Source organism: Aquarana catesbeiana, linkage group LG03, assembly GCF_042186555.1.
Source record: "Aquarana catesbeiana isolate 2022-GZ linkage group LG03, ASM4218655v1, whole genome shotgun sequence".
Classification (NCBI taxonomy): domain Eukaryota; kingdom Metazoa; phylum Chordata; class Amphibia; order Anura; family Ranidae; genus Aquarana; species Aquarana catesbeiana.
In genome coordinates, this window is record NC_133326.1 from 212,432,165 (window position 1) to 212,459,403 (window position 27,239).

At 43.0% G+C, this 27,239-nt stretch overlaps 1 protein-coding gene across 3 annotated transcripts in view; it reads right to left on the reverse strand.

Annotated features, from left to right (window-relative positions):
* LOC141131925 (mitogen-activated protein kinase 12-like) overlaps nt 1-27,239 on the reverse strand; it is a 176,993-nt gene that overhangs the window by 69,325 nt on the left and 80,429 nt on the right. For all 3 annotated transcript variants that reach the window (XM_073619752.1, XM_073619753.1, XM_073619754.1), the window contains exon 4: nt 25,642-25,753. In XM_073619752.1, the coding sequence (XP_073475853.1) occupies nt 25,642-25,753 (112 nt within the window). The remainder of the gene's footprint in view (nt 1-25,641; nt 25,754-27,239) is intronic.

The following is a 27,239-nucleotide window of genomic DNA, read 5'->3' on the forward strand; positions in this document are numbered from 1 at the left end:
GCAAGGCGGGACACCTGGTAAATAGAATCCTTCATAGCGTCTATGGCAAAACATAATACCTTTGGTAGTTCGGTCAACTCACGGGCCTGTTGTGCAGGGAGCTCTTTAAAAGCCTCTGTGAATTGGTCCTTTAAGGACTGACAGATGCCTATTGCTGCGACTGCAGGCTAAGTAACGGTCCCTGCCAAGGAGAAAGAGGATTTTAACAGGAATTACAACTTTTTATCTGTTGGATTTTTAAGCATTTGTGCATTGTCTACAGGACAAGTTAAACTTATTTACACTGGAAATCGCAGCGTCAACTGCTGGAACCTTCCATTTTTTGGTGAATTTCTCCTCCATGGGATAGAGAACTGAGAACCTCTTTGGAGGGAGAAAATGCTTATCCGGATGATCCCATTCAGCATAATCTTTTCTAGTAATGCATGGACCGGAAACGCATGAAAAGGCTGTAAAGGTTTTAAAGAACCCAAGGAAGAAACCGGACCTTCAGCTGACTCCGTCAGGGGTAGCACGAAAGTGGAACGAACCATCTTCGTAAGAGTTTGTACCTCAGATTGTGAGGTTAAAAAAGACTCATCGACTGTTTCCTCTGCAGAGGAATAACCGGCTTGTTTTTCCTCACGATTGCCTGAGGGCAATACCTCATCCTGTCCACACTGTTCCCTTGGTAAAGGGTTTGGAGGAAAGGGATCTACCTGGATGGAGGATTCGATTAAAGCTGCTAATTTTCCTTCTAAGCCCTGCAGGGCAGAGGAAAATGCATTTTCAGTCACGTATACAGGGGCTGAATTGTGAGAAGCAGTTGCACCACCAATAGCTTCGAATGACTCACCCTGGCTTGCCATGTCTGGTATCTCTGGAGAGGATGACAGTGTGGAAGCATGACTGGAGTTCCCAGTGCCTGGGGGTGGAATTTTTGGTACCTCTGTGGTAGCTCTGGAAGTCATAGTGCTAAGCACAAAAGCAGAGGCACTTTAAGAAAAAATATACTATTCACTGAACAATAGTTTTAGTAAAACAATGCCACCATAAAGATCAGCTTTTAAATGCAAGGTCAAGGTCAATGATGATTCTTTTAAATTTTTCTTTGTAACTGCATTTTCCAATCAACACTATGATATCCACAAAATCATTTAAAGACACTGGAAGGTTTTGAGAGGCGATAGGTTTTTAGGCCCCAATCTGCCAGATAAACCTCGCATTGTCTATAGAGGAGTACCCTCATTGGGTTTGCAGATTGTCCCAAATGTGGTAGACCCACCCAAACAGGTGTCCTTCTTTCAGAATATGGGTTTTTTTTTATCCTTGTAGGAGGTGCCCTATTTGCAAGCTAAATGCTACTAGGAATAGGAGGACAGTGTCATTCCAGGCAACCTCTACACAGGAAAACTTCCCAATAAAACCGTTCATCATGTGTACCACTAAGAACGTGGTTTACGTTATTAAGTGCCCCTGTGGATTGCAATATATAGGGCACATGATACGCATGTTACATGTTAGGCTTAGTGAACATGTGGGAAACATTAAGAGGGGTTTTCCGAAACACAGTTGATCTAAACATTATGTACTAAAACATGACTGCAACCCAAAGGGTACCTCCTTTTTAAGTATTGACAAGTTCTCACAACATTGGAGGGGGGGTTAATATAGTCAGAGGGGTCTCTCAATTAGAGACCAGGTGGATTTATCAGGCCCAGACTTACCATCCCTATGGTATGAATATTGAATGGGATTTGAATGCCTTTATAAATAACAGTTAGAACTTACTGATTCTCCACCCCTGACCAAGATATACCGTGCATTATCATTGAGTATCCCTTTTTGTGGCTATTGCATAGATATGGATCATTTAATAGATATTGGACGTTTTTTGTTTATGAGGGATTATCTTTGTCCCATGTTACATTTGGGCTATGATACAATTTATTTATGTCTTTTTTATATTTTCTTACATATTAAATATTCTTTTTCTTGATTGAAAATTGAGAATTTTTTATATATCTATTTTTTTATATTTTTTTTTATATTTTTCTTTTCTTTTTATGTATGTATTTAATTTTTTTGTGTTTATTTTTTAGTATTAGAACCTGTATATTTTCTTTGTATATTATATTTCTCATCATGTTTTGTTCGTTTGAATATACATAGATGCCTTTTTGCTATTTAAGCACAAGGTGCCTCTGTTCCTTCAGTCCGTTTTTGACCATGTCATAGTTTATGAATAAACGCCACTTCCGTTCTCTTTCCCCTAACCAATTTTGTTTTTTTATCGTTAATGGATAATTGATTTTAGTGATCTTGTATTTGTTCCTGGTTTTTCCATTTTTCGATGGAACATATTATATTTTTACTTCCATTAAAGAACTTCCTGTGATGGGTAGTTTCTGATTGCTGGTGGTTTTGATTTCCGGCGTATGGAATGCATAATACTTCCGCCCGTCAGGCCTGTCTATCCTATATAAATACGCTTTGTCGCACATCATAACCACGCCCCTGAAGACGCATGTTGATGACGAAACGTTGGGTGGAGTCACGAGACGTGCGACGTAGGACACGGACGGACGGAGATACAGCGGTTACCTTAAATAGAAGCGCTGGTGGCTTCTTTCTATTGTGCCTGTTTAACCTATATTAAATGTGAGTTCATTTATTTTACTTTTTGCTGAATAAATAATCCTTCTTTGGATATCTGCGCAATGAGCGTTCTTTTTCTATTTTCTGCATTGATATATATACCGAGCCATGGCCTGAGCCTTGGAACCTACCTGGCCTTAGATCCTGCTGAGAGGAAAGGTTACATTTCTGTCTGTTTGGTCTCTTGGGAGAAGGAACGTTTTGGATTGCATTTGCAGAGAATTGCTGTTTAATTGGAAGGATCGTTCCCTTGCCATCACTAGACCGCATTATATGTGTACAACCCATACACTGATGGTAAAGGTCAGTTATATTGGGTGAAGGTGTCGGGATCTGTATTACCTTTCGTACATTTCCACGTTGGATCTTGATTTTTTTCTTTTTCCTGGTGGACTCTGTTCTCATTGTCTTTCAGCAATTTAATCATAGAGATGAACTTTGAATAATGAAAATCACATTTTTTCATATTATGTTTTGAGCGCTACACCTTTTACCCATATGTTGTTTATTGTACCCAGCAATTAGTTTTGTTCCTTGTTCCTTTTTTTTTTTTAATTTATCAGTAAGCGCAACAGATTATTTGTTTTAACATTCTAGTAGGAGCCGTCTATATACATATAATATGTGCTTATGAACTACTGCTGTACCCCCACTTAGATCCCTTAGAAGAGGAAACGCCATTTCTTCAACTAAGAACCCCCCCTCTGGCTGCTGGGACCACACACGCTGCTATAGCCGGACACAGAGCTGCTGAAAAGCATCGTACCAAGGTATGTGTAATTTACTGCCCTCTAGTGCAGATATTTTTAAGGCATACAATGTTTTACATATATGGAAGAAAAAGGCATAGGTGGACTTTACAGTTCCTAGGCTTCTTCCCTTACCTTATCTTTGCTGCAGGATACTGCTGTAATAACAGATCCAAACTTCACCCATCACGGCGGGTAGCGTTAGTAAACCTTCAAAGACCGGGTCCCTATAATAGGGGTTCCACGCCTTTGGACCTGTATAGCACCCCTCAGGAGCAACTTTAGGTAATGTAGCAAGACCAAAAAGAGTCCTGGTTCCTGGGGTCCAGCCCTCAAAGAGAAGCGTTACAGGCAAAACCTCATTCTTCTGTGCGAGGCCCGGGTACCATCCTGTGGCCTCAGTGGCGTGGATGGATCCAGTTGAGGAGGTTTTTTAAATCCAGCATGGATCCCTCCTGGAGCTCCTCAGAGCACATCTTCACTCCTGACCAACACCTTAAGACACTGGCGAAAAAACTGAGGTACTCCTGGGAGGAGGGGTTATATAGGGGGAGTGAACTTCCTGTATTGGGTATACCTGTGTGAACACCTGAAGGTGGCCCATAACCCATTAAGTTATTACTTAGGCTCTATGTCCCATGATGTACGATAAAGAAAAAGGATTTTTTATAAAGTAAATTCTGTAAACTACTTTAGTAGTGAGAAATTAACATCCTGCACTCTCACGCCTCAGATCAGCCCCAATTCATGCACCTTCACACCTCATATCACTGTCCCCCCTGCACATATGCCACACCACTGTAACCCCCTGCTCATCTGCCCCACCACTGTACACCCCTGCTCATCTGCCCCACCACTGTACCCCCCTGCTCATCTGCCCCACCACTGTAACCCCCTGCTCATCTGCCCCACCACTGTAAGCCCTTTCTCATCTGTCCCACCACTGTAACCCCTTTCTCATCTGTCATACCACTGTAACCCCCAGCACATCTGCCCTAGCACTGTATCCCCCTGCACCACTGTACCCCCTGCACATCTGCCCTACCAATGTAACCCCCTGCACCACTGTACCCCCTGCACATCTGCCCTATCACTGTAACCCCCTGCACATCTGCCCTACCACTGTAACCCTCTGCACCACTGTTTCTCATCTGCCCCACCACTGTACCCCCTTTCTCATCTGCCCCACCACTCTAACCCCCTGCACATCTGCCCCACCACTGTAATACCCTGCTCTTCTGTCCCACCACTGAAACCCCTGTACATCTGCCCCACCACTGTACTACCCTGCTCTTCTGTCCCACAATTGTAACCATCGTCGCATCTGTCCTAACACTGAACTTATCTGCTCATTTGCCCCTGTAACCCGCTCTCTCATCTGCCCCACCTCTGTTCCCCCTCCCCCCGCCCCACCTGTTCCCCTCCCCCCCGCTCTCCTGCCCCACCTCTGTCCCCCCCCGCTCTCCTTCTGTCTCTTCATGTAATCCCAGACAGATTCGATGTTGAGATCAGGGGCTCTTTTGGGGCCAAACCATCACTTCCAGGACTCCTTGTTCTGCTTTACACTGAAGATAGTTCTCAATGACATTGGCTTTATGTTTGGGGTTATTGTCCTGCTGCAGAATCATCATCGAGTCTGTCTTGGATTACAAGAGACAGAAGGATTTGAGGTATCCTACATCCACAGAAGATCTGTGGTTAATTCTCCAAGTAGTTTGGGACAACCTACCTGCAAAGTTTCTTCAAAACTGTGTGCAAGTGTACCTAGAAGAATTGATGCTGTCTTGAAGACAAAGGGTGGTCACACCAAATATTGATTTGGATTTCTCTTCTGTTCATTTAGGCCCCTTTCACACTGGGGTGGGGGCGGCGTCGGCGGTAAAGCGCCGCTATTGTAAGCGGCGCTTCACCGTCGGTATTCGGCCGCTAGCGGGGAGGTTTTACCCCCTGCTAGCGCCCGAGAAAGGGTTAAAAATCACCACAAAGCGCCTCTGCAGAGGTGCTTTGCCAGCGGTATAGCCGCGCTGTCCCATTGATTTCAATGGGCAGGAGCGGGGAACGAGCGGTGTATACACCGCTCGTTCCCCGCTCCGAAGATGCTGCTAGCAGGACTTTTTTTCCCGTCCTGCCAGCACACCGCTCCAGTGTGAAACCACTTGCCATCCAGGCCATTTCTGACACTTCGCTCCTACATGCAAAAATCTACTTTTGCTAGAAAATTACTTAGAACCTCCAATTTTTTTTTATGCCACACGCCACTTGCGCAGCGGTTTTTCAAACACATTTTTTTTTTGCAAAAAAAGATCCACAGGAGGTCTAGTACTAGAATTATTGCTCTTGCTCTGACATTCACAATACCTCACACATATGGCTCGATCACCGCTTACATATGCGTGCAGGAGTAACACATGGGCCGTGACAGGTCCTCTTTATGGAGAGATATGGGGTCTATTAGACCCTAAATCTCTCCTATGGCCTCCCATGTAGCTGATCAGACACAGATCAGTCTGATCGGCTACTTACCTGGCCGTTGGTGGCCAGATAAACAAAGGGGCAAAACCGGAAGTGACAAAGTACTCATTGGCTCCCGGTTTTCCTGGGTTACAGAGAGGGGAATGTTAGTTCCTCTCTCTCTGTTCAGGGCAGCCATCGCCACCAGCCGCATCACTCCCGGCCTCCACAACGGGACCGGAGAGCCCGGGAGAAGCGGCGGGAGGTGGGTGGGACCGTAGATACAGGCATCATCCCGCTATAACCACTGAAAACGGACGACGTCCATGTACGCCCCGCCACGGGGAAGTGGTTAAAGAGGAACTGCAGTATGCTCACATAATTTGTAATAAAAACATCTTTGCCATTCTGAAGCTTCCCTCCAACCACTTTGCATATTATTTTATATATACTGTGATTCTGTACTTGCCAAATATTCTGCAGAAATCTCCCTCCACTGAGTCTGGCTGCAACCATTTTAACTGTGGGCAGCTGAAGCTGCTGCCTATTCACTTCCTGGATTTACACAGAGGCACACCTCCAGCTCTCATTGGCCCTCTTAAGACTCATCCCCCTACCTTCCTGGCAAACTCTCACGAGAGTGAGGGAGAGAACTGTGCATGATGTCATAAGCCTAGGATTTTTACCATACAAGAAAAAGGAAGTGGGCTGTATAAGGTATTTACTGGCAGAAAAAAAATGTTTTACTATCCAAAGTTAAAACAAGGGCAGAAGATTTAATAAATGAAAAGTTGAAAAAATGACTGAAAGTCCACTTTAACAGCCAAGTGAGGGACACAAGTCAAAGCACGTCCAATCTGTGTGGTAGTTCACAAGTGAATAAATGCAGGTCTCAAAACCTTCTCCAACCAGGCTCAGAAGAAGATAGACTAATTGGATCCATCGGACATTGCCAAATGATATACCGCAGACTTCCTAATATACATTCTTGCAATATGTTTGGATAATTGAGCTTTGCTTCAATTACAGCCATGCTTTATGGTTTTTATATTAGTTTTGCATCCGTTTAGAACATTCCGTAGCTCAATATATTCTCTGAAATACGGCTTTTGTATGAAGGTGAGAATTATTGGGGTTGATTTACTAAAATACTGTGGACTATGAAAGTGCAGTTGCTCCAGAGCTTAGTAAATGATAAAGCTTTGCTTTGTGTATGCCCAATCACATGCAAGGAAAATAAATAAAACAAACAGCATTTCTGCTTGCACATGATTGGATGATGAAAGTCAGCAGAACTTCCTCTCATTTACTAAGCTCCAGGGTAACTACTTGAAAAGCACACAGTATTTGCCTTTAGTAAATTAACCCCATTAGATCACATGCCTTCTTCCAGGTGGCTGTTGATATGTCACACTCATTCTTAGTACCTTATTCAACTTCAACAGAAGGGCATAAAAGTTGGACATCATATGATTTGAGAAAGGTTTATTTACCCAATGTGTTGTTGATGTCACTGATTTAGGAATTCTAGCTATTATGTACAAGCAGATGTCGGCCTGCATAGGGTGGTGTGGAAGCACAGATTTGTTTCTGGACTACTCACTTTCAGTTTCAGCAGCAATAAAAAATGAATACAATTGCTGCACTTTAGACACAATGAGATAGGCAGCTTTAAATGTCTCTATATACAGAATACTGCATGTGGCAACAGGACTTGGAACAGACTGTGAATTGGCAGAACTAGGAATTTCCGACAGGTCATAACAATGCACAGGAATGTCAGACATATCCCGAAACTGAAAACGATGAGCCAAAACGTAAGTATATGTGAATGTTTGAGTATGCTAGAACTACTGAAGTACATGTGAATAACTAAATAAGTCTCCTATGGTAAGAGAAAGTACCGTAATTGCACAGCTACTTTATTTTTCAAATGAAATACTTTTTATAGAACAAGTAGTATTACACCTAATTGTAGCAGTGTTGTATCATGAAGGTCACCAGATCTCAATCTCAGAAATACCAGGCACACAAGATATACTATTAGAGCACATAGGAAAAACAAAATATTTTACACATCGTGTAGACAGAGGAATTAATCTCCTAACCAATACCAGAGGAAACGGTAACAAAATTGCTGGCAAAACATCTCGGCTCTCCATTGCACTAGATTTCATGTAATGATCACTGAATTACAAAGCAACTACGGTATTTAACATTCTTCTATTTCCTGCAAGATTGGTGGCAAAAACATGGTAGTATTTGGTGTGATCTCTGCTTGGCAGAATTAAAAAGATAAAAATGGCAGCCAGTTTATTCAGGCACAAATGGGGACTTTATCAAATCAGGAGCAGCTGTGCATGGCAGCCAATCACCTTCTACCTTCGGCTTGTTCAGTTAAAGGATAAGTTAACCTTTTTAACCACTTAAAGGGGTTGTAAAGGTAAAAGTTTTCTCACCTTAATGCATTCTATGCATTAAGGTGAAAAAACATCTGACAATACCAGCCCCCCCGTTTTACTTACCTGACCCCTCGAAAGTCCTGCGCTCGCCCCCGACATCCTCTTCGCTGCTCAGCCTGGCAGTTGATTGGCTACAGTGGATGGATTGAAAGCAGCGCAGCCATTGACTTGCGCTGCTGTCAATCACATCCAATGATGTGGCACAACGGGGGGCGGGGCCGAGTGATACAGTGAGCGGCTATGGCCGCCAGGCTGTATCACGGGAGCGCGCCCGCAAGCACTCAACACCATGCGAGAGAGCTCGCATGAAGGTGTTGAGTCTTTGCATGGGGGAGCCGAGACAGCCGCCGAGGGACCCCAGAAGAACAGGTTCAGGGCCACTCTGTGCAAAACGAACTGCACAGTGGAGGTAAGTATAACAGGTTTGTTATTTTAAAAAAAAAAATAAAAAATTATCTTTAGTGATCCTCTAAGGACCGAGCCTCTTTTTGAGATTTGTTTACAAGTTAAAAACTGTTTTTTTTGCTAGAAAATTACTTAAAACTCCCAAACATTATACAATTTTTTTTTCCTAATACCCTAGAGAATAAAATGGCGGTCGTTGCAATACTTTCTGTCAAACCGTATTTGTGCAGCGGTCTTACGAGAACATTTTTTTTTTTTTTTAAATACACTTTTTTAAATTAAAAAAATAGGACAACAGTAAAGTTAGCCCAACTTTTTTTTATATTATGAAAGATAATGTTACGCCGAGTATATTGATACTCAACATGTGACACTTCAAAATTGCGCCCACTCATGGAATGGTAACAAACTTTACCCTTAAAAATGTCCATAAAAAAAGGTTAAAAAAATTCTACAGGTTGCTTGTTTTGAGTTACAGTGGAAGTCTAGGGCTAGAATTATTGCTCTTGCTCTACCAATCGCGGCGATACCTCACATGTGTGGTTTGAACCCGGTTTTCATATGTGGGCGCTATTCACGTAATTTTTTTTCTTATTTATTTTACCTTTAATCTTTTATTTTTACACTGTTCTTTAAAAAAAAAAAAAAAATTGTGTCACTTTTATTCCTATTACAAGGAGTGTAAACATCCCTTGTAATAAAAAGCATGACAGGACCTCTTAAATATGAGATTTGTGGTCAAAAAGACCTCAGATCTGATATTTACACTAAAATGCAAAAAAAAAAAAAAAAAAAAAAAAAGGTCCTTTATGGCCTATGGGCGAAAGTGACGTTTTGACATCGCTTCCACCCTGCAATGGTCTTACTCTCACTCGTTTCCATGCCCCACTGATGTGGGAGGATCCGATCGCCTCCGCCGCTGCCGACGGCTCCCGCCGATAAAAGTAATCTCACGGTGAATCCACCGCAGAGACCACTATTATCGGAAACCGGACCGCCGGCCAAAAAAAGGGGATACCAGGGTTATGCTAGCTGCTGCCATAACAACGATATTCCTCTTCAAAGTTAGGACGTATATCTGCGTGCGGCGGTCCGGAAGTGCTTAAAAAAAAAAAAAAAAAATTATATAAAAATTAACAAAGGCCAATGTTTTTGCAGGTAAAAAAAAAAGTGCATTCATTATTAAAAAAATAAAAATAAAGCTGAATGGCGCCCAGCAGGGACACACAGTGAAGATTACTATTTTACACAGCAGACTGCACTCAGAGGAGTGGGCAGATTTATTAAAGGGACAAGTTCCTTAAATTTTGAACTTGCCCTTTAAAGGATAAGTTCACTTTTTCACAAAAAATAACAAATGCACATTGTTTTGCAGGTAAAAAAAAAATGTGCATTTATTATTTTTTGTTGCAGGAGCCTGTAAAGCATTGCATCAGTGATCAGCAGATTCCTGGTGCCATGTAGGTCTCCTGCAGATCTGTCAATGTACCAGGAAGCTGATACATGTCAACAGGAAGAATGAATGAACTACCACAGTGCCTTGTGGTTTTCCCATTCATAGAGAGCTGTGAATGAGCGACACGGCTGAGTGGGCGGGGCCCCGCACGCCCACTTTTTTTATTTTTCATTGTGACAGCTAGTGGGGAGGAGAGGATTCCCCGCTAGCTGTCAGTGGGGGAGCGGGAGCCGATGCATTCATAACATGTTGCATGCTACACACCGACTATGGGTTTAACATGTTATGAAAGGTGAACCTATCCTTTCAACAGCTCCCTCCCCAGGTTCCAGTGTCTGAAACATGTCAGACTCAAAACCAGGCAATGTAACACAACCTTACACTGTCCAATATCTGCTGTGCAGGACAATGCAGAAAAATATAATGACAAATTTCAACCAGCAACTTTTTAAAATACATTATTTTGTCTTTAAAAGGACTACTGTACCTGTTTTCTTGTACAAGTTGTCCTTTAATAAATGCAGTCCCACTGATTAGTACAGTCCACCAATTCCTATACACACCTTTGTTTTTATTTCAGCAATCCCCACCACTATGCAGCCTGGGGGTGCCATGTAGCCTTGCCTCTGAAATAGTGCTCCCCAAATGCTCTGCAGCCTGCGTGCCACGGCCCCATTCATTTCAATGAGCAGAGGCATATCCTGTAGGATTGCTGGAGGACACCATGAATACATTTACATATAGGAATAAATGGGACAACCATGCAGGCTGAAGCGGTCACGGCAAGGGCGCTTTCAGAAGAACTGAACGGCTGTACAGTGAAGATCCATGGATCAAGGTCCTAGCCTGTATATACATCTTCATAACCATGTCATTTGTTTTTCTTTTGTTTTTTTAACTACTTTGTATCCGGGCCAATTCTGACACTTCACTCCTACATGTAAAAATCTACTTTTTCTGCTAGAAAATTACTTCGAACACCCAAACTTGGGTACACATACATATACATATATTTAGCAGAGGGCCTATAGAAAATGGTGGGTGTTGCAATTTTTTATGACACATGGTATTTGTGCAGCGGTTTCAAAACACATTTTCTTTTTTTTTTAAAAACACTTTGATTAAAAAAACAAAACAAAACACAAAAAAAAAAAAAACAGTAAAGTTAATCCAATTTTTTTAGTATATTGTGAAAGATGATGTTATATCGAGTAAAAAGATACCCAACATATCACGCTTTAAAATTGCGTCTGCCCGTGGAATGGCGGCAAACTGCAATGCTTAAAATTCTCCATAGGCGACGTTTTAAATGCCTTTACAGGTTACCGGTTTAGAGCTGCACAGGAGGTCTGGTGCTAGAATTATTGCTTTTACTCTGACATTCATGACAATACCGAATGTGTTGGTACGACCACCGGAAGGAACGTATGCATTCACATTTGCATGCAAGCATGGTGGGACAGGGGTGCTTTACAATTTTTATTATTCATACAATTTTTTGGGGATAAACTTTATTGCTATCACAAGGGATGGACAACATCCCTTGTGACAGCATGGGCTGTGACCGGTGCTCTTTATGGAGAGATCTGGGGTCTATTAGACCCTAAATCTCTCCTCTAGCTTCCTTTGCACAGATCGGTCTGATCCGCTAGCAGCCAAAAAAACAAAGAGGAGACGCCGGAAGTGACTTAATACTCATTCCCGGTTTCCAGGGTCAGTTCCTCTCTCTCTCTGTACAGTGCAGCAATTGCTGGTTCCCGCAGGAAAGGCAGCAACGGCGGGAGGGGGATGGGACCCCTTTCCTCCCACAGAAGTGATTGAGTGGCCAATTAGCAAAGGGAATTACCAGCTGAAAAGATCCATACCAGGATGATGCCTGTAGGTGCAGGCATTATCCTGGTATAACTACTGAAACCCGAGGACGTCCATGGACATCCTATGGGCGGTTAATTTTTAGTGCTGTGATAGTTTGACAATTACTCAGCCATGCAACACCCTAACCCACATGAATTCTAAAGCTTTCTTTTGAGACAGAGCTTTTATTTGGTGGTATTTGATAAATCATTGGGTTTATTTTTTACTATATGAGAAAAAATTAAAAAACAAAAATCCCTTACTTTGTTATGAAACATATCAAATTATAAAATGACAGATGACAGGACAGTGCAAACACCCCCCAAAATTACCAATTTTTTAAAAGTACATATACAATTTTTTGGAAAGGGAGAACATGCTTGTATGGAGGTGGTGAAAATTGCCCACTAAGAAGTCAAGTAGTAGCAATAAAATTCCTCTCTACCGAATATCATTGGTGGCAAGTGTCATTTTAAACTCCCCCACCTCCAAATCATTGGTGGTCAGGTCCCTTCCTTCCTGCTCTCCTCCTATTTGCTTGTAAACACATGCAGTGTTTACACTTGTGATTGGTACACAACAATCACAAGGTACAGAGGCACTCTGGCTCTATATATTTTGCCTATGACATATTCTCTTTGACAGCTCAATCACAAACATTCAGCAAGTGAACTGAGTAAAAGTGCATGTGAAAACAATCCACAATCCACCTACCTACTTTTTTTGGCATATTAAAAGTTATGCTTTGACAATGACAAATTATTCTTTCGTCTTTCCATATTGAATGAAATATGCCTATATATACACACTATGTGGAATATAACCTACATTATACTAGTGTACAAAAAGGAAAACAAAACAAGATGCAACAGACACATCTCTAAATAGGTAACATGCTATAGTGTAATGGCAGCAATCTGTACGTCGCTATGGAAACCATTACCTTGCGCAGTGTGCATGGCCATGAGCTTACCTTCAATCACAGGATCAATGAACAGCTTTATATGCAGAATTTATCTTGAACAAAAAAAAAAAAAAAGAGTAATAACTTTCTGCCAGTGGCCTTGGTGGCTCGTGCACTCTAGCTTCCGAAAGACTTTGTCTTCCTGGACAATAAAACATAATTTCATCATACAAAGAAGTACACATACATGAATTTCTCAGCCAACTGTTAGTGGAAAGAATTTCAGAATCTCTTCCAAAAGGTTCCCAGAGTCGCAAGATCCTTAGGCTACATTAACAGCTAAGCATCACATTTCAAGCGTTTTTCAAGCATTTTTGAGCGTTTTTTTTTTTGGAGCAGAATTGCAAGTTTTTGCAGCTTTTGTTATGCGTTTTTCATCTAAAAAGTGTGGAGTGCTGCTGAAAAAGGGGTGGAGAGCTGCTGTTTGAGCAGAAAATGCACAACAACACGCTTGAAAAAAGCTCATGTCACTTTTCCATCAAAGTCTAGGAGAACAAAAATGTTAAATTCTGCTTGAAAATTAGCTCATGTACTTTTGTGAGCGACCGGCGTTTTGCTACAAGCGTCAGGATGCTCAGATGTGAGCAAGGGCTATTGAATAGGTTTTTGCTTGTTGAGCGTTTTTGAGCTTTGAGCTACAAAATGCTCAAGGGTGAACAGGGCCTTAAGGTTGGTACACACCAGTAGGTTTTTTCCATTTAACCCATGAATCCCCTAATGTTAGTACAGGGATCTCCCCTGCTGTGCTATTGTGTTCTGAAAGGGGGACGCCCCCCCCGCTCCGCAACACTCCTGTCAGCGCTCTCAGCCACTGACTGCGCTAATCGGAAGGTAAGCCGCACGCCTTTTTTGATAATGCCCCATCGACAGAAGCCGGCTTCTGTTAGGCCGGCTGCCAGTTTCTATTGAACCAAATGATGTCGCCCGACATTTGGCCCGTGTGTACTAGTATTAAACCATCTAGTTTGAAGCCACAAGAATAGTTCCACTGGGGATTTCAGAATTGATACTCTAGGGCAGGGGTCCCCAACCACCGGGCCGGTACTGGCCCATGGCCTTTCTCCAGCCAGGCCGCAAGTGTAGCAGGTGGGCGGTATTAGATGAGCGGCATGACACAGATGGGGGGGGGGGGGGGGGAGCAGAGAGATTACATCATCCCTTACCGCCGGCCCTGCATCACTGTAGTTCCGCCCTCACACTGTGCAGGCACGGGCAGAATAGAGATTACAGTATCTCTCACTGCCTGCCCTTGGCTCACTGGAAAGCTGGGGAGAGAAGCCTCTTTCTGTGCGGTCACTGTTGCCTGCCACCAAATTACCTTTATATTTAAAAAGTGACAAGCTGCAGCTAGTATTTTTAGGTGGCAGGATAGTGACAATCCACATCTGGTGGCAGACGACATGGCAAGTGACCAGCTGCAACTGAAGGAAGGAGACGTGACAATCCGCATCTGGTGGCAGGCAATGTGGCACGTGACAATCCTCATCTGGTGGCAGGTGACGTGGCAAGTGACAATCCGCATGCATCTGGTGGCAGGTGACGTGGCAAGTGAAAAGCTGCAAATGAAGGAGGGTGACATGACAAGCTGTATCTGGTGGCAGGCGACGTGGCAAGCATCAAGCTGCATCTGGTGGCAGGCGACATGGCAAGTGACAAGCTGCATCTGAAGGCAGGTGATGTGCCACGTGACAATCTGCATCTGGTGGCAAGTGACAAGCTGCATCTGGTGGCAGGTGACGTTGGCAACCGACACGCTCAGGGATCCCACTGATTCTGCATTATGGCGAGTTGAACTATTTCACTTTATTTTACAATGTGATAATAGAAACAATGCGCTTCAATTATCCTGACACCATATCAACTATGGTGCCGTGATGATTGAAGCGCCAACACCAGCCATTGCCCCGACAAACTGCCTGCGAAAAAACGCATCGGTTTCCTGGGCCAAAAAGGTCCCTGGTGCCGGTCCCTGGTGCCAAAAAGGTTGGGGTCAGCTGATCTAGGGCACAGATAATATTTTTATACATTTGTATTTAGGCACATTAATAAAATGCCCACAATTTGAAGACCATGGTAAAACATTTTCATATGTACACATCTTCACTCTCACAATAGTCAAACTCCCAATTCATCTCTTCTTTTTATTTCCACAGCCAGCCCCAGCCCTTCACACAAGCCTTCTGAGCCATGCTACCTAGGTACCATCTTCTTCCTGCAATAACCTCTTCATGAATATGACAATCTCATACTACTTTTCTCACCAGAGTCAACATTATTCTGCAGTGTGCAAATTCAACTTCTAACAACTTTTACTTCACTTTGGGTATTTAAACACAAGCTACACAATGATTGGAGTTGGATATTTTGCATTTGCCAGATTCTCAAACTTTTAAAATATATATTACAAACTATCACTTTTTTTCTTCAAAACTGTTCCTAATTGCTCAAATATAACGTTTTTTTTATTATTATTTATGAGAGACAACACAAAAATAGCAATGGGCAGTTAAGTACCAGTATAACAGCACAATGGTAAATGAGGTTTATTGTGGATAAATGTTATGCATCGGAGACCTGACAATGTTTTAGGAAATCAATGAAAGAGAAATTTCGTGGAGACAATGGACTTATTCTGGCCATAAACAGTCTCTTTAAGTGCTGGCTTAAAGTGCTTAAAGAGCTTAAAGTGCCCCACTAATAACTTCTCTTAGGGATTAATAAAGTATTCTGGATGTCCTGATTTTACATTTGAAATAATTCGGTTACCTCCCTTTTTATTACTAATCTGGAAATAGAAGTAGTAAAAGTTCTGCCTTGATGGTTGTCAGTTTTCTTTAACATTCTAGGACTTTGCACGTGCAAAAAAAAAAATAAAAAAATCAGTGATGCACTGAAATGATTTTCTTGTCTGGCTACGATTTTAAGTTATTGCATGCTCTGTCATCCCACTCAAGTCAATTTTAATTCCCCTCGTGTTAAAGGGGAGGAACACCACCCCAGAAATAAGGTTGTTCATGTAATTTAAATGAGGCAGAAAAATATATGGCTGTTCCCCTGAATGTCAGGAAAACCGTGACTGCTTATGTGTGAAGTGGTCAGGATAAGATCATGTTCTATACATAAAATATTTAGTTCAATCCACACACGAGATCATGAGCTTACTAATCAAACTCTTTCCAGACCATAAACTACAGCTGTTCCATGTTTTTTGCTTGCATGATGTGGACATCTATTGGTGGAGGCGACTCTTTCAATGGCCAAGACCTCTTTCATAGCCATTTGGCTTGAGTGATCAAGAGAGGTAATTGTCTCCTATCCATCTGTACATCTCTACTGAACTGAACTGAACTGACTTTGCTGTAACATTTTTGGTAATTGTCTCCTGCTGTCATATCTTTAAACTTCTATATTTAATGCTAGCTCTATACCAAACACACTGCAATAGCAATATTACTGGTGATTGATTCTCAACTCCATTTGGCTTGAGTGATCAAGAGAGGTAATTAGCTTTACGACCCTAGCCTGTGTCTGTAGCTGGTCTGGTACTGGCCATCTCCTCCCCATATTCAGGTGTCTCACATCAGACCCAATAATGACCAACTGAGAAATGCATCCTTGCTTAGTCTCCCTATAAATTTAAAGCAGCTTATGGGGTGGCGCAGACATCATGGCTCTGTCCTGAGTGATGCGCAGTTTCACCGACGCAGTTTACTGAAAGCAGGATAACTAAAGCTGGATGAAGAAACAACAAGAACTCTATTCCACTCTGCAAGACGACAAGCAAACCAGCTTTTGACACTTATTTTATATTAAGTTAGTTTCCCACTCTCTATCCACTAACATGCTCCTTTTTCTCTTCCTTCTCACATTTGTGTCTTCTATCCTCAAATTATCTTTACTCAACCCCTCCTCTCTTCCCTGCAGCATGCACATATCAACCTCACTCCTACCCTCTCCCTACTATGGCACCCATCATCTCCTGCATTTGCTGCACCCACATGCTGACATAAACACCAGGGCCACTAGACACGTGCGCTCATGCACATCCCACTCCCACTTTGCCTTCCTCGCCCTCCTCCTTCTCCTAGTCTCAGGTGACATTTCTCCTAATCCTGGTCCGCAATTTTCCAACTGCAAGCCACATATCCAATACCCCTCCCCCTCTGGCAACCACCGCAATCCACTCAGTTTAATTTCTATCCCCCTTCCTCAAAGCAGACCACCAATCTCATGCGCCCTTTGGAACGCCCGCTCCATCTTTAACAAGCTAACATCTGTACATGACCTCTTCATCTCTCATGGCTTTAACATACTCGCCATAACAAAAACCTGGCTTCAAAATTTTGACTCAGCTTCTCCTGCTGCCCTCTCCCATGGTGGTCTCCATTGGACTCACTCCCCCAGACCCAACAGACAGAAAGGAGGTGGAGTTGGCTTCCTTCTATCCCCACAAAGCACCTTCCAAGTCCTTCCTGTCCCTCCCTCTCTATCTCTCTCTTCTTTCGAGATGCACTGTATTCATCTGTTTTCTCCCATTTCTCTGAGGATTGCAGCAATTTATCGGCCTCCAGGACCGGTATCGCGCTTTCTTGATGACTTTGCTGCCTGGCTACCCTACTTTCTCTCCTCTGAAATACCCACCATTATTCTTGGTGACTTCAACATTCCTGTCAATGTTAACAGCCCAACTATAGCTAAACTTCTCGACTTAACCTCATCTTTTTACCTAACCCAATGGACACATACTTCCACTCACTCCAATGGTAATACCCTTGACCTTGTATTCTCCAATCTCTGCAACCCTAGCAACCTCACCAACACCCACTTTCCTCTCTCTGATCACAACCTCATTACTTTTAATGTATCCTTGTCTCCAACCACCCATCCCTCCAAGCAGCAAACAATTACTTGTAGAAACCTTCGCCACTTTAACCCTTCTCTTCTCTATTCTGCTACTGACCACCTATATTACATAATATCTCCCCTGTCCTGACCTGGCCACCTCTGTCTACAACAGTTCACTCTCATCATCACTAGATGCACTTGCTCCTCTAACCACACGCAGAATCAGGCCCCGACCGTTACAACCCTGGCAAACTGACAACACTAGAAATCTCAAGAGACATTACCGTGCTCTTGAACGACTGTGGCGTAAAACCAAATGCCTGCAAGACTTCACCCTATATAAATCTGCCCTTCTAAAATACAATTCATGCCTCCATGCTGCCAAACAAGCCTACTTTGTCTCTCTTATTAATTCCTTGTCATCCAGTCTCCGTCGGCTCTTCTCAACCTTTAACTCTCTGCTTCGTCCCCCACCCCCTCTACCCACTAACTCACTCACTGCTCAAGAGATTGCCAATCACTTTAGACTTAAGACAAGATCTATGCAATTTGTGAGGACACCTCCACTGTGTGTACGTCTTCCCCACTCAACATACCTTGCCTAGCAGCACATTCAACACTCTCCTCTTTTGAATTGGCTACTATTGAAGAGGTTACAAAACTTTTCTCGGATGCCCACCTAACCAATTGTCCCTTGGATCCTGTTCCCTCAACTACTACGGTCACCCTCTTCTTCTATCCTATGCTCCCTCACCCACATCTTCAATCTCTCCCTCTCTAGTGGCATCTTCCCCTGGCCTCTAAAACATGCGCAGATCATTCCCATTCTTAAAAAGCCCTCACTGGACCCTACTAACCTGAACAACTTAAGATCCATCTCATTGCTCCCATTCACCTCTAAACTTCTAGAACACTTAGTTTACAACCGTCTTAGCTCCTACCTCAGTGAAAATAACTTTCTTGACCCCTTACAGTCTGGCTTTGGCTCGCAGCACTCCACGGAAACTACCTTACTAAAACTCACTAACGAATTACTAACTGCTAAAACCAACAGCCAGTACTCCATACGCCTACTACTTGACCTCTCTGCAGCCTTTGATACTGTTGACCACCTGCTCCTTCTCAATAAAACTACATTCCCTTGGCCTCCGAGATTCTGCTCTATCCTGGTTCTCTGCCTATTTATCACAGCGCTCCTTCAGTGTCACCTACAACTCTGTCTCCTCCTCTCCATTGCCCCTTTCTGTGGGGGTCCCCTAAGGCTCTGTTCTTGGACCCCTTCTCTATCTACACCTCCTCCCTTGGTCACTTAATAACCGCCCACGGCTTCCAATACCACTTATACGCTGATGACACCCAAATCTATCTGTCTGCTCCTCACCTCACTCCTTCAGTCTCCTCTCGCATTACTAACTTACTAACTGGCTTATCATGGATGTCGCACCACTTCCTTAAACTGAATCTCTCTAAAAATGAGCTATTAAATATTCCCCCCTGCCCTTGCCCCCCTCCATGACTTTTCCATCAAAATCAACAATGCAACCATCAGTCCCTCCCCTCACGCCAGGGTACTAGGTGTAATCCTAGACTCGGACTTGTCATTTCAGCCTCAAATCCAATCGTTGTCAAAAGTTTGTAGAATTCACCTCCGTAACATCTCTAAAATTCGCCCCTTTTTAACAAATGAAACCACCAAGCTTCTCATTCACTCCCTTGTTATCTCTCGCCTTGACTATTGCAACTCCCTACTCATTGGCCTGCCTCTCCATAGACTATCCCCTCTTCAGTCTATCATGAATGCTGCTACCAGACTTATCCACCTTACCAACCGCTCAGTGTCTGCCAACCTTCTACTCCAATCCCTACACTGGCTCCTAATCACCCAGCGAATTAAATTCAAAATACTAACCACAACATACAAAGCCATTTCACAACTCTGCCCCGAGCTTCATCACCAATCTTGTTTCCAAATATCACCCAAATCAACCTCTCCGCTCTTCTCAAGACCTCCTGCTTTCAAGCTCTCACATCTCCTCCTCCCATGCTCGTCTCCAGGATTTCTCCAGAGCCTCTCCCATCCTCTGGAACTCGCTAACTCCATCTATCCGGCTATCCCCTACTCTTGCTACCTTCAGGCGATCCCTGAAAACGTATCTCTTCAGGAAAGCCTATCACATCTCCAAATAATCTCCTACCACTTCCAATAGCTCATTCCCCACCAGTTACAACCTTTTGTACCACCTTCCCCACCCTATTAGATTGTAAGCTCTTCTGAGCAGGGCCCTCTTAATCCTCTTGTATTTTATTGTATTATAACTGTATTGTCTCCCTTTTATATTGTAAAGTGCTGCGTAAACTGTTGGCGCTATATAAATCCTGTATAATAATAATAACAACAATAATAGGCTCTAGAGGCAGCAGAACTCACGAGGTGGGGAGGAGACCAGAGCCCAAGATGATAACAAGCAGGGAAGCATGTTCCCCAGGGCAGGATATTGGCTTGCTCGTAGAGGAAACGGACTGATCCATTACACTGCAGGATGGCTTAGGAAGAGGCGTTTGGAATCAGGAATAAGGCAACTGAGGAATAAGGCAACTGATGTATAATGTACCATTTACATTCCATTTTTTGCTGGAATTGTGCTTTAACCTCTTCCCGCCGACTGTACACATATATGCGGCCTCTTGACGAATGGGCTTGCATGCCGAAAGGCCACATACATGTGTCCGAAATGTAAAAATTTCTATGCTGTGTAAGTGGTCTTCCACTGTTCTTCCTGCAATCTCATCCTGGGAAGCCAATATTAAAGCAGTTGTAAAGTCTCAAGGTTTTTCACCTTAATGCATTCTATGCATTAAGGTAAAAAACCTGTGCTGCAGCAGCCACCCAGAGCCTTTCTTACCTGAACCCGATCGTTCCAGCATCGAGGACAAGCCCAGCAGCTCCAGCTCATTGGATAGATTGATAGCAGCAAGAGCCATTGACTTCCGTTGCTATCAAAGCCAGTGACACAGAAGCCGGGGCCAAGTCCTGCTGTGTCATTGGACGCAGCAGCAGGACTCGGGAGCGCGCCCGCACGAGTGCCCCCATGGAAAATGGCCCTCCGTGGGGGCTCCCGACGAAGAGAAGGAGCCAGGAGAACCGCCGGGGGACCCCAGAAAAGGAGGATCGGGGCCGCTCTGTGCAAAACCCTTGCACAGAGCAGGCAAGTATAACATGTTTGTTATTTAAAAAAAAAAATAATAATAATAATAATAATAATAACAATAATAAAAAAAAAAAAAAAAAAAACCTTTACGATCCCTTTAATGCCATTCAACCTTTGTATAAATTGACTTACATTAACCGAGGGTGTCCCCGGAAATTTGATAAAGTTTGGCTCCCTTGGATGTCTCAGTGAGGGGTTGCGTTTATTAGGCCTTTCTACGCTTCCTTTGTGAGGTGTAGGGTCATCTGTTGGTTGCCCATATTTGTCCAACTCTGGTTGTCCCCTGCTTTTTTCCCCCTCTGGTTTGGTCTTTTGCATAGACCTGCGTGCTCCTAGCACAATTACTGGTGGGTACTGGAAAGCTCCTACTTGCGATCGAGAGCTTTCTGATCATGTGACCGCTAATCACACGGTTGGAATCCACACCTCTACCTCTTAGCATTTAGAACTTCTTAAAGGGTCGGGAGCTGGCAGTGGGAAGGGGTTAAAGGAGAAGTCCAGCCAAAGCCTATGCAGTTAGTTTTCGGTCCGCTCTCTGTTGACGTCACAGAAGTCAGTCCAGGCACCGCGTCATCAATAAAGTCTGGATCCTCCAGGTGCCTGGACTGAAACCCGGCTCAGCCTCTCAGCGAGGAGGGAGTGAACGACAATCTATAGGAGGGAGAGAGGGAGGGAAGGAGGGAAGGAAGGAGGGAAGGAAGGAAGGAAAGGAAGGAAAGGAAGGAAAGGAAAGGAAGGAAAGGAAGGAAAGGAAGGAAAGGAAAGGAAGGAAAGGAAGGAAAGGAAGGAAAGGAAGGAAAGGAAGAAGGGAGGGAGGGAGGGAGGGAGGGAGGGAGGGAAAATCTATAAGAGGGAGGGAGTGAGCGACAATCTTATGGGAGGGAGGGAGGGAGGGAGGGAGGACGACTTTGTAATGTCATTGGAGCTACCGCGTGTAATTTATGCCTTGTACACACGATCGGACATTGATCGGACATTCCGACCACAAAATCCATGGATTTTTTCAGACGGATGTTGGCTCAAACTTGTCTTGCATACACACAGCCGCACAAAGTTGTCGGAAAATCTGATCGTTCAGAATGCGGTGACGTAAAACACGAACGTCGGGACTATAAACGGGGCAGTAGCCAATAGCTTTCGTCTCTTAATTTAGTCTGAGCATGCGTGGCACTTTGTGCGTCGGAATTGTCCACACACGGTCAGAATTTACACGAACGGATTTTGTTGTCGGAAAATTTTATAGCCTGCTCTCAAACTTTGTGTGTCAGAAATTCCGACGTAAAAAGTTCGATGGAGCCCACACACGATCGGAATTTCCGACAACAAGCTCCGATCGCACATTTTCCGTCTGAAAATCCGACCGCGTGTACAGGGCATAAGGGTATATTCACACCAGGCCCGTGCGCTGAGGTGCATTTGTGAGCGCCTTCCCAATGAATGGCAAGCAAAAAATAATGGTTTCTTATGAATACAGTTCACACCAGCACATTGCATTTGCTCAGGGTTGAAAAAAGTATGGTATGCACTCCTTTTTTGTAGCGCAATGCATTCAAATGCACACAAACATGCAAAAAAAAACACCACACTGCAAGGCAAAAAAAAAAAAAAAAAAAAAAAAAACGAAAATAGATTTTACAGATTCTGTTCTAACAATGTCACATATGATGACAAACGCTGAAGTACTGCAGGATTTAGTGTAGAAAGGACTGCAGTAGGAATGTTTCCTAGGTAACAAGCTATACATGTCAGTGTGAAACATTCTGTCCTTTGCTTCAATCTTTCCGCTACATACAGTAGAGCGGGATTGTAAAACTATCCAAAAGGATCTTCACGATTATATAAAAAAAAAAAAAAAAACAAACAATGCTGGCTATACAAACCATACAGGTTTGCCTAATACAAAAGACGCAGATGCTTTGTGTGGTAACTGTACGAATGTACAGATCACAATCTACGAGATGAATGTGAGTGAGGTAAAAAAAAAAAATTAAAAATGAGCTAATCAAACTTTTGTACTGCTCCACAAAAATCCACAAAATCCGGTGACAAATCCATTATTAATCAGTTCCCTATACCACATTGCAGGGTATAATCATTCAGTTTACATTGTGGACCAAAGATGTGTCAAGATCACAGTTGGGATATCAAAATTCATTTCTGGAGTCCATATATATATATATATATATATATATATGACTAACACAGTCAGACACCCACAATTCTGAAGAATATACATCATTTGGTAGCATGTACCCCACTGAGGAGTGTTGCCCTCCTTTGATGAAAGTGAAGTCTCCAGCGGTACAGAGGTGGAACAAGCACGAAACTCTCAAGGACGGTAGCCTCATTGGTATGAGTTCAGTGAGAACAGAGAAGACGTGCAAGAAGGTTCAAGCTTCACTGGCGGACACAGAACACAAGTGTATTCTCATTTGGAGGTAAGAATTCTCCTCAAGGAAGTGGTAGTAAACACTTTTTTATTTGTACCTACAGGTAAGCTTATAATAAAGCATACCTGTAGGTAAAATGAATATCTCCTAAATGTGGAAGATAATAATGGGACTTTGCCTCATCTACCCAACTGTGCTGCCTATGCATCCCATCCCGGTATATGTTATAGAACGAGGTTCCTCAAAATTTGGGACTTTAAATGGACGCAAGGCAAAAGTAATAAAATATACAAAATTTGACAAACTATGAATCAGTCAATAATATGGCAAGAATACAAATAGCTGATGATAAAAAACATATATAAAGGGAAACCAGCTTAAAAAGAGGAGGGAGCTCGCAAAAGAATGACCGACGCGTTTCAATTGCACTATACAGTGCGCATCTTCCTCAGGGACCTTGCGATTTGCACCACTCCAAATGCTGTAGCTCCCAAATATAAAGTTATTTCACCAGCAGCTGAAGGGACACACTCAAATACTGGGAATGAGATATTCATCCATGCTGAACCAAGAGGTACCATCCAAAGGACACCCTGAATTTACCCGTGCTCGAAGAGATTGCTCGTAGTAGCTGGGAGGGTTATCAAGGGAGGGTTATTTTCTGACACTGTCAGGGTAATGTCCAGCTTATAAGTGAAAGGCCTAATCAATAGTTTCTGGAGGGTGTGTCGCATCCAGACAGGGTTCTCATATCAGCGATGGGGTAATAGACCATCTATAATTGTATGCAATGAGACCCAAAAGTCTTCATCCTTGAGTTCAATTGCTTGTGAGACAGCAATTGTTACCACCTTAGTGAATGGAGCAGGGGTATGTGGTCCGTCAGCTGCAAAGTCAAAAGTGCACAGTTTTGGATTTAGTCTAGCAAGCAGCAGCCGGTGACGTCACCATTACATGCACTCAAAGAACGGCATAACCGTGCGTTCCTTCAGATCTGTATGCTGACCGAGACTCATCGTGACATCATCGCAGCTCATCCAGTCAGGCGGCTGGAGTCCCTGAACCCTGAAGGAAGACCAGGTGAAGATAGAAGCATCTGGAGGGCTTTGTTTTAGAGTAAGTCTTTCATAATGGGGTGCATCTAGAGTGGGGAACGAATACAGGAGGTGTTACTGGCTAGATCACCAGGTGAAAACAAAGGGGAAAAAAACCTTAGAAAAGAAAACCAATGCAGCCACCACAGCTAATGAATGGCAAGCTGCAATATATTACATTTTTGGCTTTGAATTTAATACCTCTTTAACTACTTGAGCCCCGGAAGGTTTTACCCACTTCTTGATAGCAGTCTTATGACTTCTAGATAACTGTGTTTGGTTAAAGCTTGTAGGAAGAGTTCTCATTCTCTTCAGACTTTCCTATGAGACTGCGTGACCCCTGACCCTCTGTCTGGACAGTGCTGATCACATACACCCTCTCAAAACAAACAAAAAAAAAAAAAAACTCTGTAGCAACACACACACACAAAACAGAGTATGTGCAGAGCGACTCCAAGGCTCTGTTCTATCAGAAGATGGATTGGGGACTAATGAAGAAGGGGAGGAGACAGGATCAAACAGCCTTTTTACACAATGTGCAGGATTAACCCCTCTCGGTGTTATAAATCTGTTTAAATGGCTTTAACACCAGTATAAAAGTAGTGTAAAAGTAGTAAAAAAAAAATGATATTTATCTATTACAAATAAAATGTATGTGGCTAAGGTATTGTTTTAGATTGCGGTCCTTTGCATCATTCCTTATTGCAGCCAAAAAAATACCACCTAGGCTCACTGTCTCAGGCAATAGTTGCAGAACAAGGGATTTTGAAATTTTCCATCTTTGCCCTTACTTTAAATGAATTTTGCACCAACACTCTGCTCCTATTACAGCCTCATCTGGTGCCCGCACATTCACCTGATCCTTCCCCTTTTCCAACCTTAACCTAATACCTGTATCGAGAGGCAAACTCTGCAGCAGTCCCATTCCATACCAATGCTTTGGCATTCAGTTGTTTCCTCTTCTTCCTGCCTGCACAATTACATATCATCTTATTCCCTCCTGTAATATGCATTACAAAACAGTGCATATACATAGAGCAACATATATCTATTCCTTAGTAGGTGCAAATCTAAACTTCTTGTGCCGCAGAGGACTCACTTTTTCAAGACTGAAAACATACCAACCTTAAGACCTCTCAGGATCTGGTATACAAGAAACTGGATTCGATCTTCTGATAATTTCTCATGCTTCATTATTTTGCCCAAATCTGTGCCCATAAAAGGCATAACTAGATAACTGCAAGAACAAAAGAAGAATACAATTATAAAAGGTGAAACAAACTGGTATCTATTTCTGGAGAAACATAGGAGTACAGTACATTTCTAGCGAATTACAGTTTGCCATTTACTCCAAAAGAAATATGGTCACTTTCCAATCATTTCATCATCATGTGTGAAATCTGGTGGGTAATATTACCCACTGGCTTTTTAAATCTCAGAGACTCCAGGGAAAAGATTCCCGTCGTGAGGTTTCTGGTTCAGCACCATCTTTCTCCATTGTGCACCTCCCACTGTTACAAGAGGAATGTCACTTTCTGCTGCAGTACTGTAGTGAAACAACTCACCTGTGGGTTATCTACAATGCAAAACAAAAAACACATAATAAAACAGTGAGCCATTCATCCTGCCAAGGTAAATTCTGAACTACAGGGTTTGTTTAGGGAGCAGCAACTCTTCTTTAAACCAGACCCACAATCTGGAATTAACAGCGCTTATTGTACATCAAAAATGTACTAGATAACCTAATATAATAAAAGCTTGCTGTGCTAGAGAGTGTGTGTGGGTGGTGTGCTTAGAAGAAATGTAAGGTCAATAGATCCGCATGATCAAAGTGCTTACTGATGTTTAATGCAAGGAAACAAGATGCACATTGCCTTATAAAGTGCCTGTTCAGGGAAGAAACATAACTAATTGCATATAGCTATTCAATGTTAAAGAGTTTTAAAAAGAGACTTCGATGTAAAAACAAACACAATATAGTAACCTGAGCCTATATAAGCTAAATATAATATATTTGAACACTTGTCCACCAGCACTGTGTACAAACAGCATCTGTTAGAATGAGATTTTAAAAACACTCCCAACGTGTTGAAATTTGTTAAGCCAACAGTTCGCCCAATCCCTTCCACACATGTTGAAAGTACTCCCCCCGAGCTGACTACCCCCACCATGTATTCTGGGCTACAATATCCAACCTGAGGGCCCAGAACCTGCTTTGTGAGTGTTGGCAGGTGGAATAGAGGGAGATTAGCGATAAACAAGTGCATTATGTCATTTCTGGGTTCAGTGCGGTCATTCCTCAACTGCAGTGGCCAAGGAAGCAGCTAATGGAGCACAATCTGTGCTTCATTAATTGCAGTGAAGGGCGTGAGGCATCAGGGGTCTATGGGCTGGTTTACACTTGCTTCAAAATGTGGCATTGGACATGCTGGCACTCTGAATGCCAATCAAAGCACCTGTCACTAAATAAAATGGTAACTTACAGTCCTGTTTACACACTGTTTGCTTTGCTTCAAAAATGAGACCCCATGTCTCTTTCTTGGTGCTTTAAAGAATCTACAAAACCTCCATAGAAGTCTATGAAAAAGTTTGCTTACAGCACCTGCAGCTTTTGAGAGGCTTTCATTCAGCTTTGGCTTCACTTTGTTTTGTAGGAATTGCAGGTATGAGATATCCCGGGATGCACTGGTAAACCAACAAGCGAACTGGAAACACTTCATCAG